Here is a 19598-nt window from a genome sequence, read left to right as displayed (position 1 = left end):
GAGAAAGTAAATAAGGAAGCGTTATTTACTCCTCTGTGACAAAGTTCCTCCTCTACCTTGGTGGGTCCTGCACTTATTGGCGGATTTGCTCGCCTCACAGATTCACCCTGTGGGTCAGGAAACAGCCCAGAGACCTTCCCCTCTGATAGAAGCCACAGTCCAGGTCAATTCCTCCTGTGTTTGATCAGGAGTTGGGAGGTTTGGGGGGAACCCGGGCCTGCCCTCTACTCCGGGTTCCAGCCCAGGGTCCTGTGGATTGCAGCTGTCTAGAGTGCCTCCTGGAACAGCTGCGCGACAGCCACAACTCCCTGGGCTACTTCCCCATGGCCTCCTCCCAACACCTTCTTTGTCCTCAGCACTGGACCTTCCTCCTGATGTCTGATAACGATTGTACTTCTCAGTCCTCCAGCAATATGCCTACTTGCTCTCAGCTTCTTGCACGCCTCTTGCTCCCAGTTCCTCTCGCACACTTCCGCTCCCTCTGGCCTGACTGGAGTGAGCACTTTTATAGCATCAGAGGGGCCTTAATTAGAGTCAGGGGCTTAACAGCCTCACCTGACTCTTAGCAGGTTAATTGGAGTCAGATGTTCTCATTAGCCTGTAGCAGCCCCTGCTCTAGTCACTCAGGGAACAGAAAACTGCTTGTCCAGTGGCCAGTATATCTCCCATCTACTACTCTGCTGTTCCCAACTGGCCTGGGTCTATCAAACCTCATAACACAAGAACTAGGGGTCACCAAATGAAGTTAATAGGCAGCAGGTTTAAAACAAACAAAGTATTTTTTCACATAACACACAGTCAACCTGTGGAACTCCTTGCCAGAGGATGTTGTGAAGGCCAAGACTATAGAACTAGATACATTCATGGAGGATAGGTGCATCAATGGCTATTAGCCAGGATGGGCAGGGATGGCGTCCCTAGTCTCTGTTTGCCAGAAGCTGGGAATGGGCCACAGGGGATGGATCACTTGATGATTACCTGTTCTGTTCATTCCCGCTATAGCACCGGGTATTGGCCATTTCAGAAGACAGGATACTGGGCTAGATGGACCTTCGGTTTGACCCAGTGTGGATGTTCTTATAGGGAGCAATCATATCCCCTTTCAGCCTTCACTTTGCTACGCTGAACAAAACAAGCTCTTTTAGTCTGCTCACCGACGTTCAGCTCTCCAGTCCCCTGATTTTTCTAGTGGCCCTTCTCTGCACCTGCTCCAGTTTGAATTCAGCTTCCCTGAACATGGGTTATCAGAATTATGCCCAGTGTTCCAGGTGAGGTCTTTCCAGTGCCTGACACAATGGCATTAATACATCCCATCTCTTCTGGAAATACCTCACCTGCTACACATTAGGACCACGTGCCATTTTTATGCCCAGAGCAGTGGCATAGCCAGGATGGGACATTTGGGTGGGCCCCAACTTCGGGTGGGCGGGCAATGACAGGGGGGCTGGAGGGCAGGAGGGATCGGTGAGCCCACCCTCCCCCCTCCAGCCGGCCTTGGGGACAATGGATGCTTTGACCAGGGACCCTGAGGGCCCTGGCACGCACCCAGCTCTGGGAGGAGATGCCGCTCTCCAGCACACAAGGCACCTTCCCCGTCCCACTGCCCCACACCAGGCCCGGCTCCCAGAGGCAGCAGGCTTTTTTGAGGATCTCCTCTGCCATCACCAGCCGCCCATCCTCCTCACAGTTGCAAATTAGCGACTGGGCCAATAGAGCCATGCCCAGGGGCCTCGGCCAATTGAGGGGCCCTGGAAAAAGGGCACCTCCCCACACACACACACACCTGCTCCACTCCAGCTGGGAAGCAGGGCCGGGGCGCGGGGGCTTGCACGTAGGCAGAGAGTGGGACAAGCCCCCATATCCCAACCCTGCTCCCTGGGTGGAGTGGGTCAGAGCAGAGCCGGAGCTGGGAATCGGGCCTGGATGCTCAGTGGGTGGGCCCTGGCCCACCCAGGCCTAAGCCCCGGACCACAGCACATTTGATGGCTCATAGTCAACCTGTAATCAACCAGCACACCCAGGTCTTTCTCCTTCTCTGTTGTTTCCAACTGATGAGCCCCCCCATCTTGTAGCAGAAATTCTTACCCCTCCCTATGTGCACGGCCCGACCTCACACTTTGTACCATTACATTTCATCCCCCATCTATCGCTCCAGTCCTCCAGGTCACCCGCGTCTTCCTGTACAATACTCCCTTCGCCTTGCTCCCTGGGCTCAGCAAAGGTCATTCGCACACACCTATTTTTTGCGCCAAAGTCATGACTGAAAATAGCAAATCTCGGTCCCGGGCCAATCCCTGAACGGCTCGAACACTTGCAGGAGCCCCCACCCCGACATCACCCCCTCTGCTCCGGCACAGGTACAGCCCCCTCCCCACCCCACCCCACCAGCACTGGCGCCCCCCACCCCTCAGGGCTCCCCCCAGCGCCTGCCGCACTGAGGGCGGGCCGGCTCCAGCCCCCACCTGCCGCCGCCAGGCCAGGCCAGACCCCGCCTCGGCCCCAGGAAACGCCGTCCCCGCTGAGGGGAGCGGGGCAGAGCAGCGGGGAGCGGCCCGGGAGGAAGGCCCCGGACGGGGCAGCGGGGCCGGCGGCAGCGGGCTGCTGGGCGAGGAAACCAAAGAGCCCCCGGGCCGGGGCCGGTCGCTGCGCTGCGCCGCGCTCGGGCTGGGCGGCGGGCCCGGGAGCGAGCCCCCAGCGACGCGGCAGGGCCCGGCCGGGATCCCGGAGCCAGGCCGGGGCGTGGCCACGGCAGCCCCGCGTGTCACTGGATACGTGGCAACCCGCCGCTTCCTGCGAGCTGGGCCCGGGGCGGCCGCGGCCTCCCCCGGCTCCCGCTTCCGGCCGCCGCCGGCAGGTAGGTGCCGCCCCGCGGCCAGGCCGGGCCCCACAGACTCGCCCCAGCCCAGCCGCAGCCCCTGCGCAGGAGGCCGCTCCCGGCGTGCAATGGCCCTGCGCTGCGCCCCATTTTCAGAGGTGCGGGGCCACCCCAGCGAGGGGCGCGCCCCCAGCTCGCGCCGCCCGCCAGTTCGTTAGCCGCTGGAACTCACCCCCACTGGATACTGGTGCGGGAGAGAGCTCAGCAGGGGCCCAGCACACTTAGGGGTTTAGACCAGCAATAAAAGCATCTGGAGTTTCAGGCACCAGGAGAAAAAAATAAGGGCGCTAAACGCTGGTGCTTCAGGGCATCAGCCAGGCACTAGGAATTAAGGATTAGGAAGAAATTTCCCCTGTCAGGGGGTTATTGCATAATTGTGCATTTGCAGGGTGCCTTCACCCCTTCTTCTGCAGCATCGGTGCTGGCCCCTGGCACAGAGAGGGGATGCTGGGCTAGATGGACCATGTGTCAGGAAGTGTCATAGCGGCTCAAAGTTCCCAGCGCTGAAGGGATGTTCCTCCTGTCCCTCTCTCTGGCATGGGTGCCTTTGAAGGCCTGATCCCTGCCCCAAGGAGCATATGCTACACATCTGACAAAACAATAGAGAGCTGCAGGCCCTTTCAGTACAAAGATCTGGCCTTCAGGGACAGCTGATGCCCATGTGAGCTACTGCTTGTTGATCCCAGCAAGGTGTAGTCCTTGTGGGCTATACTTCCATGGAGAACGGGATTGGGAGTCAGCAGTTCAGGGTTCTAGTCCTCGGCTTGCTCTGTGACAGACCAGTTGTTTCACCTTCCTTTGCCTCAGTTTCCCTGCATTTAATGTGGTAATTAATGATATTTACCTTCCTTCATAAAGCCCTGTGAGATTCTATATGGTTATAGAGGGTAACTGCTTAATAGGAAGGATTTTGTGCTTTTAAGATGCAGACTCCATGATGGGCCTTGCTGGATGAAGCTGCTGTGTTGCAGGCTGGGACCTGTGCTCCGCCAGGCCTCACTTTGGCATTAAAGGCCAGCGTGGCCGCAGGCAGCTCAGTTGTACGCAGCTCCTGTGCATCTCTCAGGCTGTGGCAGTATGTCAGTGAGGCCCTTGGTTAGGCAAAGTTCAGCCACCGCTGATTGTGAGGTGCCCAGCTGGATTTGTGGCTAAGGCCAGGTTATCTAATCGTAGGGTAATCTTATTTATGTGCTTAAATCACCTGAACTTAAAGCTGCAAAAGGTCCTATGGGTATGGATGGTTGAAACATAATTATCAACCAATTGATTGCTCCCAAAGACCTCAAACTTGGATGGAGTCACGATCCACCTTGTACAATAGCCTCTTCTACCCACCTGGGCTCAGTAGGAGCCCCATCCATTTACTACGGTTAAGCGGGATCTCATGGTAAATAGTGCCATAATCGTGACTTGTAATTGAATTGCAGGGGCAACATGACCACAGCCAAGCCAAAAAGACTCAAGTTTTCCGAAGAAGAGAAGTTCCTCATCCTTGAAGAATTCAGCCTGCGCAAGGACATCCTGATCCCCAAGAGCGGGCGCTACAGGAACACGATGGACCGTCAGCGAGCGTGGGAAGAGATTACTGCTGCCGTCAACTCCCTCAGCCCACTCGTGCAGCGCACGCCTGATGAGATCCGCAAGAAGTGGCATAACATGGTCATTGACGCCCGCAAGGAGCTGACCACGGTGAAACACCCCTTGTTGAGGCAGCGGCCCCAGGAGAGGCTCTTCCACAACATCTTTGCTCTCTTCAATAAGACAAGGCCAGAGCTGGCAGAACCATTGCTTCTGGGCCCTGGGTTCAGAACGAAGCCGTCCAGCGGCCCGGCTGGAACCGCACTGCCTCTCTGCGCAGCGGAGGGGATGCGGGAGTCTTCGTCAGACTTATTCCTCCACAGCCAGAATGATGGACTTCAGCTGAGCCAGGGGAACAAACTGCTCTGCAAAACGGAAGTCCTTTTGGACGCAGACAAAGAAATGGCACCAGGGACTGGCTGTCCAGGAAAGAGCTTCATCCATGCGCCAGGGGACCCGCAGCCCAGCAATTTGTGCTTGGGTGGATCTCAAGAGAGTGTGGAAAAGAGACTGTTGGGCCCCAGTAAGGATCCTCCTCTGACTTGTACGCCTGTAGCTGAGACACATCCTGTGCCAGTTCCCAGAACTACCTCACCACCTAGCCATGGACCTGAGGTGCCTGCTCCTGGCAGGACTCCGGTGCCTCTGAACTGCTCCCCAGACTTTGCACTGGCCTACAAGATCAAGTGCCCTTTGAGCCCTGTATTCGAATGGCCTTGCCTAGGGGTCATCTCAAGCCCAGTCACACACAGCAGCAGGACTGACAGCCCCAGCTCCGAAGGCATCCACACAGCAATGGATGATAATGGTGAGACAGCCATGCCCGCTAGCCAGGCCATGCAGTGCCCGACTCCGACTCCTCCTCCCCAGCAGAATTCAGTATTTGAATTGGTGCGTGAAAGGAAGAGGCTGTCATTACTGGCAGCAGCCTGGCAAACGGGCCCAATCCTGCCTCCCATTACACCAGCATATAGCTGTAGATGCTCCATGCAGTTCAGCAGAGCTACTCTGGATACTTACCAGTGTCACCAGGGGCAGAACTCAGCCTATTCTGAGCAGGAGCCGTGTGAGCTCTGCCAGTATCTCTCAGCCCTGACCAGTCACTGCCCTGCTCCTGTCTGGTGTACAAGTTTCCATCAGTGCCAGGTTACCTGGTGGGTGGGAAGAGGCACCAATCTCATTTCACGTGTGACCTGAGCCAGGATTTGTACTTGGTCTTACCCCGGTGATAGAGCTGCCAGTGCCGCTTTGCCCTCTGTTACGGAGTGTCGTTAATAGGCACCAGCCCTTCCTAAGCAGGCCCTGCTTGCCACGAGAGGAGCACATTGTTATCAAGTGACCAGAATTAAGACGCCCAGAATTCCCAAGAATGGACCTTTCCTCCCAGCCCATTGCCAAGTGCTTGGGCCAAACACATCTCCCCTGAGAATGGCTCTGTGAGTCAGTGAGCAGTGCCCCCAGGGGTGTATCTCCAGTCCAGCAGGGAGCATTTTTCCTACGACCGCTATTAAGATGCCTCTGCAGAAATCCAGCCCTGTTCTCCCCTGCTCCAGCTGTGATAACAGTCAAGTGACAAATACTATTTCCATCCCAGTGCCCAGAGTTGTAAACGGCTTAGAACAGGGGTTCTCAAACGTCATTGCATGGCGACCGCCTTCTGACAACAAAAATTACTACACGACCCCAGGAGGAGGGACTGAAGGCTGAGCCCGCACGAGCCACACCGCCCCGGATGGGAGGGCCAGGGCCCGAGCCCCATCGCCCCAGGCGGGGGGAGGAGGAGGCAAAGCCCAAGCCAAAGGGCTTCAGCCCCAGGCTGAGGTCCTGTAACCTGAGCCACGCTGCCCAGGGCTGAAGCTCTTGGGCTTTGGCCCCGGAGAGTGGGGTTCACGCTTCAGCCCCAGACTCCAGCACGTCTGAGCCAGTCCTGGGGACCCCGGCCCACATTGGAGTCCTGACCCACAGTTGAGAACCGCTGGCTTAGAACCATCTTGGTTCCTTACTATTGTAGCTAGAGAGGAAATGCGGGTCAGCTGGAACAGGTCAAATCCAGCGAGAAGGGACACCTTGCTTTTAAGCAGTGGGTCTCAGACTTTTGTATTGGTGACCCCGTTCACACAGCAAGTCTCCGAGTGCAACCCCCCTTATAAATTAAAACCACATTTTGTAATATGTAATGCTATTATAAATGCTGGAGGTGAAGCAGGGTTTGGGGGTGGAGGCTGACAGCTCATGACCCCCCACATAATAACCTTACAACCCCCTGAGGGGTCACGACCCCCAGTTTGAGAACCGCTGCTTTTAAGAGAGTGGACGTACAATTTGAGGCTGGGGAGAAGTTCCCTGTGTCCATTTTTAGTGTTGCTAAACTGTCCCGAAGCTCTGGATCACGCGTAGAATCGTGCCCCAGATATGCCCCGTATTCCCACTCATTCTCCAATGAATCACATTTCACCCCCCCTCTGCTGTCTGTGTGACCAAGCTCCTTCCTGAAGCCAGAATGCATTGGACATTGGCATTAAGGTATCACTGCAGTGAGGGCATCTCCAGCTCTGCTTCTGTCCAGCTTGCCAAACAGGCTGCTTAGAACTTCAGCACAAGTTGGCAGTGGCCTGCACCAGCCAGCGTTAACAACCTCTGCATGGCACTATGGTTAAACCTGACAGAAGGGGCAGGGCTTACCCCCCTGGGGAGGGCAGCTGCAGATCTCCCATTGCCATTAAGACAGCCCCACCCTCAACCTTAAGTGTGCTCTGGCAGCTTGAAAGAACCTTCATCTGTTCTCGGGGCAGGGTCCCACCCTGAGTACACAAGCCCATGCTGACTTTGCTTGCTGTTCCGCCCCCTGGGATTGCACGGGAGGCTGTCCCATGGCCTGCCTCTCTGGCAGCACTAAGTGAAATTAGTTTTAAGGTGCCAGTTCAGCTTTAAATGCCTGTTTGTAGCATCAGGCACTACAGGCCTCACCACTATTTGATGCTTGGCATGACTAGTAGTTCTAGGACATCAGAGCTACCACACGTCTCATGTCTAGGTAAATTATGTGGGTAACAGGAGGGGAGTAACGGGGGGAGAAGGGAGGAAAAGAGGCCAGAGAAAGACGAGAGAGAAGATAGGAGAGAGAGAGACAAGGGTGTTATATCAGAAAGGGCATCTCTGTAGAGCTGCTTCCTGTAGCCTGGACGAGCTTTCCTGGATGCAGGACAGAGCAGCGTTAGGTCACTGGTCCTGGCAGAACTGGGGCATGACCCTTATTTTGAGGAGGTTGGATCCTGCTGCTTGTGGCGGGTGGGACGTTGCCCCACGGGGGCTGGTTTCGGGGATGAACCATGCATTTCTGTATTCTCTTGACCCCGTTTGCTTTAACCATTTGGGGGGTTGTTGTTTGGTTTGTTCAGCAAGCGCATCTGTGACCGAAGATTCGCTGCCCAGCCAGAGGGGTTGTGTCGGACCAGCCAAGGAGCTTTGGGAGAAGCACAGCCGGCTGCACACCGAGATCCTGGAGCTGCAGAAAGAGACCTTGCAGCTGCAGAAGGAAAAGATCGTTCTGGAGAAAGAGAAACTCTTACTGGAAATCGTCAAACTGCGGCGAGAGCTGGACACGTGACCAGCTGCCAGGGAATGATCTGCCCCTCCCCAGTCTGTGGAGCTCAGAACCCAGTTCAGACCCACTCAGCTCCAGGTACCCTGTTCCCTGGAGCTTCATGTGCTTGAGTGAAAAAAGAATTGCTTGCTCCTCCAAATGAGCAGGAGAGGACTGAGCTGGTGCTGAACTTCACAGATGTGAATGGCAGGGACTCTGGTTCCTGTGCAGAAAAGACCAGAGAAATCACTCCACTGATGCCCCTAACCTGCAGTGAGAACCACACCCAGGACATTGGGGGACACCCGTTGTGGCTTTGGTGGTATAGCGTAAAACTCACATATGTTTGGGGGAGCCACAGCACCAAGGAAATAACTGCGTGGGCCTACATGGGGCCCCTTCCTCAGCAGGGTGTCAGAGCAGTCCATGGGCCGGGGAAGCGGGGCCGTATCTGTGTATGGAACAGCAGCACAGCGCATCACCCCGGGCTTCACCTGCTGCATCACGCATTGCAGAGAAGACTGAACATGTAGCCGCACCATTGCTTCCTGTCCCTGCGGGTCCTTCCCCCTTTAGCTGCTAAGCCACGAGCAGGGAATTTAAACCAGTATCTTCTTTTTTCCATGTTGATATAAACTCGCTAAGTAGAGAAGCAGCATAGCAGCCCACTCCCTGTCCAAGCCAGGATCCAGCCCTGTACTACGGTGTAAGGAGCTACGGGGCAAAGCCAAAGGGTCTTTCTCGGGGCAGACTCCTGGTGACGAGAGCGAGAGTTTTACCTGAGTAAGAACTTAGGGTTTGGCCTTTAAGTATTAAGTTAAAATAAACAAGTGAGCACCGCCAGACTCGTTCCCTGCTGGCACTGCCTGGTTTTCTGCTCTCCTCTCGTTGCCAGAGGCAACAAGAACCAGAGCGCACACGGGTCTGCTTGCTTTGACCTCCCCTTGTGAGGATTGTCTATCTCATGCCTAAGGTGGATAGTCTAAGTTTCTCCCAGATACCGTAGGGGGCACACCTACTCCTAGCCACTTCCTCATCCTGGCCAGCTGGGCCACCGTTCAGGAACAGCCTTGTTTGTATATGACTTTCTTAGTGTTCATTTAAGTGCTTGGGAAAGTGCCTTGCTATTGACCCTGGCTAGAGCCAGACAAGACCCTAGCAGATACTACAAGCTTCCCACACAACTCTGCCAAAGAATCTCCAGTGTGACCTGGATCAGTCTTGCCGTGACAGTCCTGGTCCATCACTTCTGCTAGTCCCAAAGCATGTGGTGGTTTTGGGATGCAAGAGAAAGCCCACAGAGAACTAAGAGTGATTAGATTGATCAGAGATGACCTCTTTTCAGCTGGGAACCGAGGCATCCAGAAGTGAAAGGTCATTGCACTAGTCTACTGCAAGCATCATCTTCCTGCATTACCATCTTATCTCCATCCCTCTCTTTGGTGCGGATCCATGCATGGGGAGGAAATGAGTCTCCTGGGGAATTCCTCCCTCCCATGATACAGAACCATTCCCCGAGGCCCACCTGCTGACGTATTCCGAGGGCTGCCTGAGTGAGTCAAGACCTCAGGATTTGGCTGGAGGAGCAGTGCAGCCAGCACGCTCCACCCTGGGAGAGGAAATTGGGACTGAGCCTTGTGTTGGTTGGATGAACCCAGAGCAGCGTTCATGGGGGTTGCGCTGATGCAGCTCTTGCCCAAGGGAGTGGTGGGGAGAGGATTTTAAATGCTGGGGATGGATAAGGTTCCATTGAGTTTGGTTGCATTCCGCTCCCCGGACATTCGGAAGCCCGACGACTCCTGTCGCCTTTGAGGTTTTTAGCAAGTTCAGCTAGTGCTCCGACGAGCAGCTGTACCAGTAACTGGCGCGGATGCCGAGCCAAATAAACTTGAGCTCTTCAGAAAGAACAAACCTGTGAGATGTCTGGTGTGGGTTAGGTCAGGTTATTGCCAGTCACTGCGAAACAAAGCAGGACATTCAAAAGCTGATGTGGGATCTAGGAGCCAGAAGATGGTGACACCTGTCAGATTGCAGCACACTAGCTTGTCTTGGGGGGACAAGTATGAGAAGCGTACAGACTGGCTCTCTCTCCTGGGGGAACGTGGGTGTCCATAGGGAATGTAAGACATTTGAAAAGTAACTGAATGCCTCAGCTGGCGTTCGGATTGGCATCTTCTGCTCACAGGAAATAACCTGGTTTGAATGGGTAGCTGCCGCTTGATTTCACTTCCCTTTGTCTTACCTGTGAACCCCAGTGAAATCATTGCCGTGACAAGCAACAGCAGTATCCTGGGGTTCCATGCTTATTCCCCTGCCCGTGACTCCAACTCTTAACTGCCAGCCCTGCCAAATTAACCTTGATCCTGCAGCCAAGCTGGGCTCTTTCCTTCTTAGCCATCATCACTAGTGACCCTGCCCCCGGCATACAACGGAGGCTGCATGGCTTCAGGTTACATTCAGCAGCTTGATGTACTGAAGTGGTTGAACTAAATAAGTTTGAAAATTAGCAACTTAGCACATGGCACAAGTGAGGACTAGGCATTTCCTGGCGCTTAGAACAGGGAGCTGGAAGTTAGGACCCCGCTGGGTGCTCTCTGAGCTCTAACACTGGCACCTTGAGCAAGCCAGCTAACCTCAGCATCTCCATGTCCTCACCTGCAAACTGGGGAGAATAGTTCCTCACTAAAGAAAGGATTTGAAATCATACTTCACGGTCGAGATTCACAGAAGTATTATTTTCACAAGTCAGACTTGCACTGAGGCTCTCCTCCAGTCCTAGCATCCCCAAGCAAAAGACCAACTGCACAAAGCAAATTTTGCAATACTCTAAACCAGAGGTGGGCAGACCGCGGGACCGTTCCGCCTGGTCCCTGAGCTCCTGGCCCAGGAGGCTAGCCCCCAGCCCCTCCCCCGCTGTTCCCTCTCCCCTGCAGCCTCAGCTCACTGCGCTGTGGGTGCAATGCTCTGGGCAGCGGGACTGCAGAGCCCGGCCTGACCCGGTGCTCTGTGCTGCACGGTGCGTGGCTGGCTCCAGCTGGGCGGCATGGCTGCCTGTCCTGGTGCAGCCACACCACCAGCCACCAGTGCTCCAGGCAGAGCGGTAAGGGGGCAGGGAATGGTGGAGGGGGGTTGGATAGAGGGCAGGGGGGGTGGTCAGGGGCCGGAGGTGTGGATAGGGATAGGGGTGAGGGTGGAAAATGGGGGTTGAATGGGGGCAGGAGTTCCAGGGGCGGTCAGGGAGAAGGGGTGGTTGGATGGGGCAGGGGCCCTGGGGGGGCAGTCAGGAAGGAGGGGGGGTTGGATGGGGCGGCGGGAGGCAGTCAGGGGCAGGGGTTCTGGGGGCGGTCAGGACGGGGAAGGGGTGGTTGGATGGGGCAGGGGGGCAGTCAGGAAGGAGAGGAGAGGTTGGATTGGGCGGCAGGGGACAGTTAGGGGCTGAGGGTCCGGGGGCAGTCAGGGGACAGACAGCAGGGGGGGGTGGATGGGGCAGGGGGGTCGTCAGGGGGCGAGAAGGGGGGGTCAGAAACGGGGTGGGGCCAGGCCACACCTGGCTGTTTGGCGAGGCACAGCTGCCCCTAACCAGCCCTCCATACAATTTCTGAAACCCGATGCGACCCTCAGGCCAAAAAGTTTGCCCACCTGCTCTAAACAGTTTTTAGTTTCATGTAGCATAGTTGCCTACAGTGGGGGTGACAGAGCCCGTATCTCCTTTCCCCTGCAGCGGGCACTAGGTGTCACTGCCTGGCTGCTTCTGAAGGCATCATATGATGGCAATACAGCACTAGCAGGAGAGAGCAGGCGCAGCAGCAGCAGAGCAGCAGTTCTCCACAGATCTGCAGGTGGCACTATTGATGCATAGTTTGTGAATCCATCCTTTTGGCACCACGGCCAGTCTCCGGCTGTTCGCTGTAATCGCCATGCCCAGATGGACAACACCCGTTCCCTCCGAGGCAGTGCCTTAAATATTTGGGAGAAAATGGCTCCACTGACAAACTACTACAAATGATAGAACTAGATTCATTAAAACACCAGACCTTCCTTCATGTCCCCTTGGAATTCAGAGGCCCAGCCGGTCAGTGAATTAGAGATTTCATAGGCACCGCAGACCTTTCACGCCTGCCTCAGTTCACACAAACGGAGACCCTCTCTGCCCCTGTCCATTACGTGCCTGGAGTTCCACTTTTATTTCCGCGGTATATGCTTAAAGCAACGGCTGTGGAAGCCTTTTTATGCAGGTCAGTGAAATGAATCCCATGTCTCTTCACACCTTTGTTCTTGTCGCCATGTCTGTGGCCTGCTCAGCTGGCAGTGTTGCATGTTTGCTTCTGGGAAGGCAGAGCTGTGCCAGCAGCAGCGGCTGGAGCCCAGGGTTCAGCACAGGAGGGATTCTCAAGCCCCCGGCTCCTCTTGCAGTGGGTAAGGTACCAAGGGACGATGGGTAGAGAAGGGGACGTGAGGATCAGTGCACTGAAGTCCACAGTTCCTGTCAGGCTAATGTGCTTAGCTACCTGCTCCCTCATCGGCCTTCCTCTGAGTCCTCAGCAGGAATATCTGCATAAGCTGCACTCCCGTGAATCTACCTGCGCCCCCCGGGCATGACTTAGGCACTGCAGATTGCCGTGGCTGTTCTGTAGAGGCTGATAAGAACCAGCTGGGCATAATTAAGGGTCTGTGGGGAGCCTGCAAGCAGGGGCGGCTCTAGGCACCAGCAAAACAAGCTGGTGCCTAGGGCGGCAAAATGTAGGGGGCGTCCCCTGCCGCCGGGGAGGGCGGGAGGCTGGGCCGGCGGACCTGCCGCAGTCATGCCTGCGGGAGGTCCACCGGAGCCCCGGGACGAGTGGACCTCCCGCAGGCATGACTGCGGAGGGGGAGCTCGTCCCGCGGCGCGGCTGGCCCTCCCGCAGGCATGACTGCGGCAGGTCCACCGGCGCCCGGGACGAGCGGACCTGCCGCAGGCATGACTGCGGCGGGTCCCCTCTTCCCGCGGCTCCGGTTGAGCTCCCGCAGGCATGCCTGCGGCAGGTCAACCGGAGCCGCGGGACCACGGCACCCGCCGCAGTCATGCCTGCGGCAGGTCCGCTCGTCCCGGGCTCCGGTTGACCTGCCGCAGGCATGCCTGCGGGAGCTTAACCGGAGCCGCGGGAAGAGGGGACCCGCCGCAGGACCGGGGAAGGGCGGCGCAGCGCACCGCGCTGCTTGGGGCAGCCTGATTTCTAGAGCCGCCCCTGCCTGCAAGTGCCAACCAAACAGCTGTGCGTCCTGCCTGATCAAACCCTGCTGACTCTGGTAGTTTCCTCTCTTTGCTGGGCCCTGGGGGTACGTAATGTGAGGCCTGTCATCCCAAACAGGCAGCTATCTGGGAAGAGGGTTAGGTTGGCTGCTGTTGAGGGGGTGAGGGTGAACGCCCCTCCAAGTTCTCAGCACTTGCTCAAAGCTCCATAGGCCAAGGAGCTGGGTGGAGGGGGACGGGTGGTCACGGCCTGACCATTTTAAAGCCGTGATCCCATACTAACGTGTGTGGTGCTGCCCAAGCAGTCTGGCGCATACAGGTAATGTGCATGAGGTCACACCACCAAGCCAACTTGGCCTGGCCACTCCCCTATGCTGAGAAGTGGCTGGGCCAAACGGTGCTGTGACCTAGCGCACAGGGCTTCTCTTTCTGTACGGCAGCGGGCAGGGGAGCCTGGCGAGAACTTGACTCCTGGCAGCACCAGCGCACATGCTGCGGGGGGTAGGAGAGAGGGAGGCTCCCCGGCCAAGGAAGACCCAGGCGCCCTGGGGGGAGCAGGGAATGAGTGAGGACAGGAATGGGGTGCCTGCTGTCTGAGAGTAAAGGGACTGGAGTTTGTTTCCCCCTCCCCTGAAACACCTGAATTGGCGCTACTGGTTCAGAATCTGGATCTGACCAGCCCCGGAGTTCAGATCTGCCCATAATACACAGAGGGCTCAGCCAGAACCTTTGGATCCAGATTTGCTTTCTTACGAATTTTCCACCATTCAGGGCTTTTGGCTCAGATCTGCATTTAATCACGTGTGTGCTGAGTGAGGAGCAATGGCCCTGTATCACACCTCTTCCCAGCTGTGCAAAGCACTCCTTGTCTGTTCCACCCGGGCATCATGAAAAACACTCCAGCTCTTCGCAGGCAGCGATCAGCATTTGTGTGACCAGCCCTCAGAGCTGAGACACATTGTCCACTCACCAAACAGCTGGTGCCAGTCAAATGTACTAAGCTAACCCAGAACTGTGGGAGGTGAACGAGCATTCAAAACCTCCAGCCTAGTTAATTCACAGCCTAATCCTGGCACAGGTTATTCATACCAAAGAAATGCTTTAGCCATCCTCTGAGGACAAGGAGAATGAGTGAATCAGACAGGAGGGAAAGAAATTCTCATGCACAAGTTCTCTCTCTCAGGTCTATCACCTTTGACAAGAGATTGGTAGAAACCATCCTGCTGGAGTTGTAGGTCAGCTTTTCAAAGCAGAAATTACTCACTTGGGTTTAGGTAGTTACAAGACAAGATGACCCGCACAGCCTGCTTTCTACCCTCTCTTTTAGCCAGCCCGTGAAAGTGGAGGGGAGCAATCAATGTACGCTGCAAGGTGTGGGTGTGTAAAGCGGGTGTGCTAAAGTCATCCTGGGTGTAATTTGGGGGGGGGTGTCAATGGCACTGCAGCCAGGCTGCATTTAGCCCAGTGGGGCTTGGGCAAGGAAAAGCATTTAGGAAAAATGAAAGGCTCTTAGAAGGAATGTTGGCAGCTTCAGGGAGCAGCTTTGTCAGTAGCACAAGGCAGCCGGGAGAAAGCACCACTTCCTTAGCAAACACACCGCAGGCGCTATGGAGACTCACCCGCTCAGCAAGGCAGCGACCAGCACAAAATGGCTCCAGTAGGGCTGCAGCTGCTTGGCTCTGCCCTATTTAAAGGGCCAGGCATTGAAAGGCCTGCTGGGAAAAGGGGGCAACCCTAGAGTGAGGAGAGGAAGTAGGGGGCAGGTTGCCACAAAGGGAGGGGCTTGTGTCTTAGCGGCGATGGTGTTAAGTCACAAGCCCTTCCCAGCCGAACATCAACGGTTTAAGCCCTGAGCGGGAGAAGAAGGATTTTCTGACTTGGCGTAGCCGGCTGCAGGGACCCCCGACAGACGCAGGACACAGGCTGCAGCAAGTGCCAGCATCTGAGCTAGGCACGTTATGTAGGCGTCTCTTTGAGGCCTGATTCTGTGCGGGCCTAAGCCCCTCCAGTTAAGTCAATGGGAGCTGAGTGCCCTTGGTGACCGGGCTGGGCCCAATCCTGCTAGCCCCAGCCAGGGTGTCTCAGGCTCCTCATACACGTCAGACGCCCGGTCACGGAGAAGCCTTGCTCCAGCCCGCTGGAGGGCTGGTTGCTTTAGCAGCCTGTGGCGTTCAGGGCTCTGCTCATCAGACAGGGTCATTCACTGAGACAGGGGCAGCCCTGGGCAGGGAGTGAGCTGCCATTTGTCAATGCTAGCGAGGTGCTGGGCTAAGTCTGGCTTGAGTGTCTCTAAACCCCCCTCTTAAAGGCCCTGTATCCCTGCTCAGCCTGCCACCTGGGAGGGGTGTGTGCCGTAGCTAATGCCCTCCCCCCGGGTCCATAGCACAGCCAAAGCATTGGGGCGTGATCATTTCGCAGCCACACACCGTGTGTGCTGGTTGCTGAGCACCGTTACTCTCTAGGGTGCTTCCCCTCTGCTGTCTGCAGAAAGCCCTGGGGATGAGATGGTCCTTTGGGGTAGAGTCCCTGTCACAGCTCCGGGCTGCTCTGCTCCCTGGTGGGCCCAGGCTCCCCATGCATTGCCCGGGGTGAGTTAAGTGCTGAAAGGAGGGATGCTCAGAAGCCAGCGAAGCGAGGGTGTGATTGCAGCAGGCATAGCCATCCCCAAGCCAGCCTGCACCGACCTAGCTTGAGTAACCCCAGCAGCAGCGCAGCACGGGCTCGCCGCTCACGTCTGCTCAGGGGCCTGGGCGGGGTTGGTCACGGACGGCGCTGCGAGCCCACGCTGCTGATGTCACTTGAGCTGGCTGGGATCAAGCTGGATCAGAGCTAGCTCAGGTATGTCTGCAGGGGCTGCACTCACACACCCATCACAGCATCGACATACCCTGAGGGGGAGCCACCTAGGTTAGGCAGTAGGACATGCTGCAGCGAGGGGCAGGGCTTGAACCCAGCTCCTCCAGGCCTGACGGATGGGCTAGAAGGAGGCACCTATCGCTGCTTGTGTGTCTCCGCTGCGTACCCTCTCCTGGAGCGAGGCGCCTAAGCCAGGGGCACCCTGTGTCAGGGAAAATAGAAGCCACCTCCCCACCACCACAGCCAAAAGCCCAGCACATGCAGCTGGGATGCAAACCACTGCTCTGCCTGATCTGGAGCAGGGACTTGAAGCCATGTCCCTAAGCAGCAGGCAGTTGGCTACTCTCGCAAGCTCCCCTGTGGGAGCTGGACGCTGTATAACTAGTTAGATATTCACTGAGCCAGAGGCGAGGGCATTCCCCTGCCTGGAGCATGGGAGAGTCAGGCTCAAGCCCTGCTCCAAGCGCAGAGTGGAGATTCAAACCTGGAGCTCTAACAGCCGCAGGGCAACCTCCTGCAGCCCCACAGCGAGCCCCTGCAGACCCACGGTGACCTCCTACAGCCCCACAGCAAGCCCCTGCAGCCCCATGGTGACCTCCTACAGCCCCACGGTGAGCCCCTACAGCCCCACGGCGAGCTCCTGCAGCCCCAGGGTGAGCCCTAACAGCCCCAGGGTGACCTCCTACAGTCCCAGGGCGACCTCCTACAGTCCCAGCCCCAACAGCCCCAGGGCGACCTCCTACAGCCCCAGGGTGAGCCCTAATCCTTACAGCCCACCCCTTCACGCTATCTTTCCAGCCTGCTTGTGCTTGGCTGTCTTGTGCCGGTCCGCCATGCTCTGAGGGACCGTCATGTACGATATGGCTTTGCAAAGCCAGGCACAATGGGGGTGCTGAGCTGGTTGGGGGCTTTACATGCTATTGCAGTACCAGTGACAGAGCAATGACCAGACAGGCGGGTGCTTCTATCTCCCAGCTCTGTGATTCTGGGGAAACTGAGGCGCAGAAAGGTGGAAGCCGACATTTTCAAACTTGAATACGCACCTCTAGGCACAAAAATTCACGTAGCGCGCAGCTGTAGGCCCTTACATCCACATGATTTTTGCATGTGGATGTAAGGGCCTACAGCTGCGCACTCCTGTCCGAAAACGTTGGCCGTAGCGCTCTGGCTTTCTGGAACCGCCGTGTTTGAATAATGTTACTCTTAATGAACTGAGCTGTGTTCACAGGCCCGGCTGTGTTGACATTTTCATTTTTGTCTGGGAACATGGCAGTGTTTGAACGCTCTGGAATGCTGGCTTGGCCCAGGGGGGCCGCAGGGGTTGAAGCCAAGCTCCAGCCTGTGTGACTGTGCCGTCAGAGGGATGGTGGGAGTATTTCATCGCCTCCTCTCCCACCAGGTTTTGTGAGCCTTCGTCTCCGTTGCACGGCCTGCTTCTGAGGGAACTGCTTTTCGTTGGGGAGCAAATATTTCCTGCTGGAGCCAGAAGCAAAAACCTGCCCTGCTCCATGGTAGCATCAATCTGCATCTCTCTGTGATATCTCGCCTGACACGGCAACTTTGCGCAAGCAGCTCTGCGGCCCTGTGCAAAGCTGCCGTCCCGGGTGAGAGAACCACCGATGGGGGAACCCTAAGAGAGACGGCAACTGGGACTGGGTCTGCATTTGGACCTCACCTGATCACCCATCCCCAACAAGCATCACATTCCTGGTCCGTTCCTAGGAGGGCCCTACGCGGCCTGGAAATCAAACACGCTTCTCCAATGCAGCTCCCTTTTGCCAAGGTCTCCCTTCACGCTGGGCCTATCGCTGACATCCCCCTCCCTCACTGTTCCCTCTGTTAGAACTCATCTCGCTCTTTCTCCCTTGGGCAGCGTCCTCCGCCACCCATCTCCCCCCGTCTGACACCCCCCTGGGTCTGAGCTGGCTGGGCCTAACCCAGCCCTCTCCTCTCTCTAAGTACAGGGGCCAGCCTCCCCCCGTTCAGTGCTGCTAATCCCAGCAATCGCTGCTGTCAGGGCCCATCAGGCACTGAGCCAAAGCCTAGAGTGATCGATCATATGTCCACGTACTGCTTGAATGACGCACAGAGTCCAGAGGGCACGGCCCTCTGGGCAATCATAGCACAGAGACCCCTTGGAGCAGGTGGTTTTCTTACTACACCTGCACTTGGAAGGAGCAGGACTACAACTCAGAGCTCCCTGGCCCCTGAAAAAAGGGGTTTCTGACAGGGGAAACAGCGTGAGAGCTTTCCCCACCAGGCCCGCTCAGAAAGAAGGGCCGGTATGGTTCTTCCCCACCCCTCTCCTGATGCAGGTTTCTCAGGGGCTGCAGAAGCATACAAACTTTTTAGCTTAAACTTTAACCCCCCTGTGGGGAGCAGAGGCCCTAAACAGCATAGCCAGAGGGCTGTGCTCCGGGCTCAGACAGGAGCAGCGTCTCTCCTCGCCCCCAGGGAGCACTAGACAGGTACAGCCTGCTACCCCATGCATGAGCCCCGGATCAAAGTCACCCAGCAGAAGAGTCACATTAGGACTGTCTGGACCCCCGTATGGATGAAAAAGAACGAGAATGTTGCTCAGAAAGAGCTGTAACGGGGCTGGGCAGTAATTGGTTCCACACACTTTGATCGTACTGGAGGGTAAATCCATTTTGGGATGAAGTAATACACAGCTTAAATGTGCTTTGGAAACGGGTATCCCCTAATGCCTCATTTTCTGATACTAGGAGATTTTCAAGACCTTGACAATCTGAATGGACAGTATAAAAATGCCCTTTTAAGAGCAACAGCTGTTGCAAAAAAGATAATGCTACATAATGGAGCTTGATTGTCACAGACAGGTGCCAGGGCAAAGCAAAGAGGCCAATTTAGAAAAACATTTGTGATAAGCTAGAGGAGTTATGTCCATCCTCTCTAGATACATAACACTGCCATCACGGCAATATTACCTAGAAAAGGTGTAATACAGCTATAGTTGTGGCAAAGCATTTGTGTTGTCCGTATATAAAATGTGCACCTCTCACCCCCATCCTTCCCCTTTAAAGATAAATTAAATGGCGGGGGGGGGGGGGGAGAGATATTTAACCAATGTTGCATTTAAGGTGGTTTGGGGGGTTATATTCCACACTTCAGTTACAGTAATTCAATTACAATGTAACAAACATACCTTGTATCTATCTCCACTCCCTTTGAAATCATCATCATCTCAAAGCAACATCGGAGAAATACAATGGATTATCGAAAGGCATTACAGCCCAGGAGCAGGTGATCTAGGGCTTAAGTGTAAATCAAATGAGATTAATCAAAACCTTAGGGATGTTCAGTTTAATTCAGGCAAAAACCGTTACTAGAGGCAATTTATTGGACTAGGCAGGTCTCTGCTCTGCTCGAGTGGTAGAACGCTATGGAATAAATGATGTTACAGACTGAATGGGTTACTTATGTTTTAGAAACAAGTCAAGAACTTGTGAGGAACC

General features: G+C 55.9%; 1 protein-coding gene across 1 annotated transcript; it reads left to right on the top strand.

Annotated features, from left to right (window-relative positions):
* The first annotated feature begins 2732 nt into the window (after positions 1-2732).
* On the top strand, positions 2733-10858 carry LOC123351256. The gene is made up of 3 exons (XM_044990537.1): positions 2733-2854; positions 4303-5261; positions 7852-10858. The coding sequence occupies exons 2-3, from the start codon at positions 4310-4312 to the stop codon at positions 8058-8060; spliced, it is 1161 nt and encodes a 386-aa protein (XP_044846472.1). The 5' UTR covers positions 2733-2854; positions 4303-4309; the 3' UTR covers positions 8061-10858.
* Positions 10859-19598: the final 8740 nt, after the last annotated feature.

The sequence above is a fragment of the Mauremys mutica genome, chromosome 16 (genome assembly GCF_020497125.1).
Source record: "Mauremys mutica isolate MM-2020 ecotype Southern chromosome 16, ASM2049712v1, whole genome shotgun sequence".
NCBI lineage: Eukaryota > Metazoa > Chordata > Testudines > Geoemydidae > Mauremys > Mauremys mutica.
The sequence above is the reverse complement of the archived record's forward strand: the minus strand, read 5'-3'. Positions and strand labels throughout refer to the sequence as shown.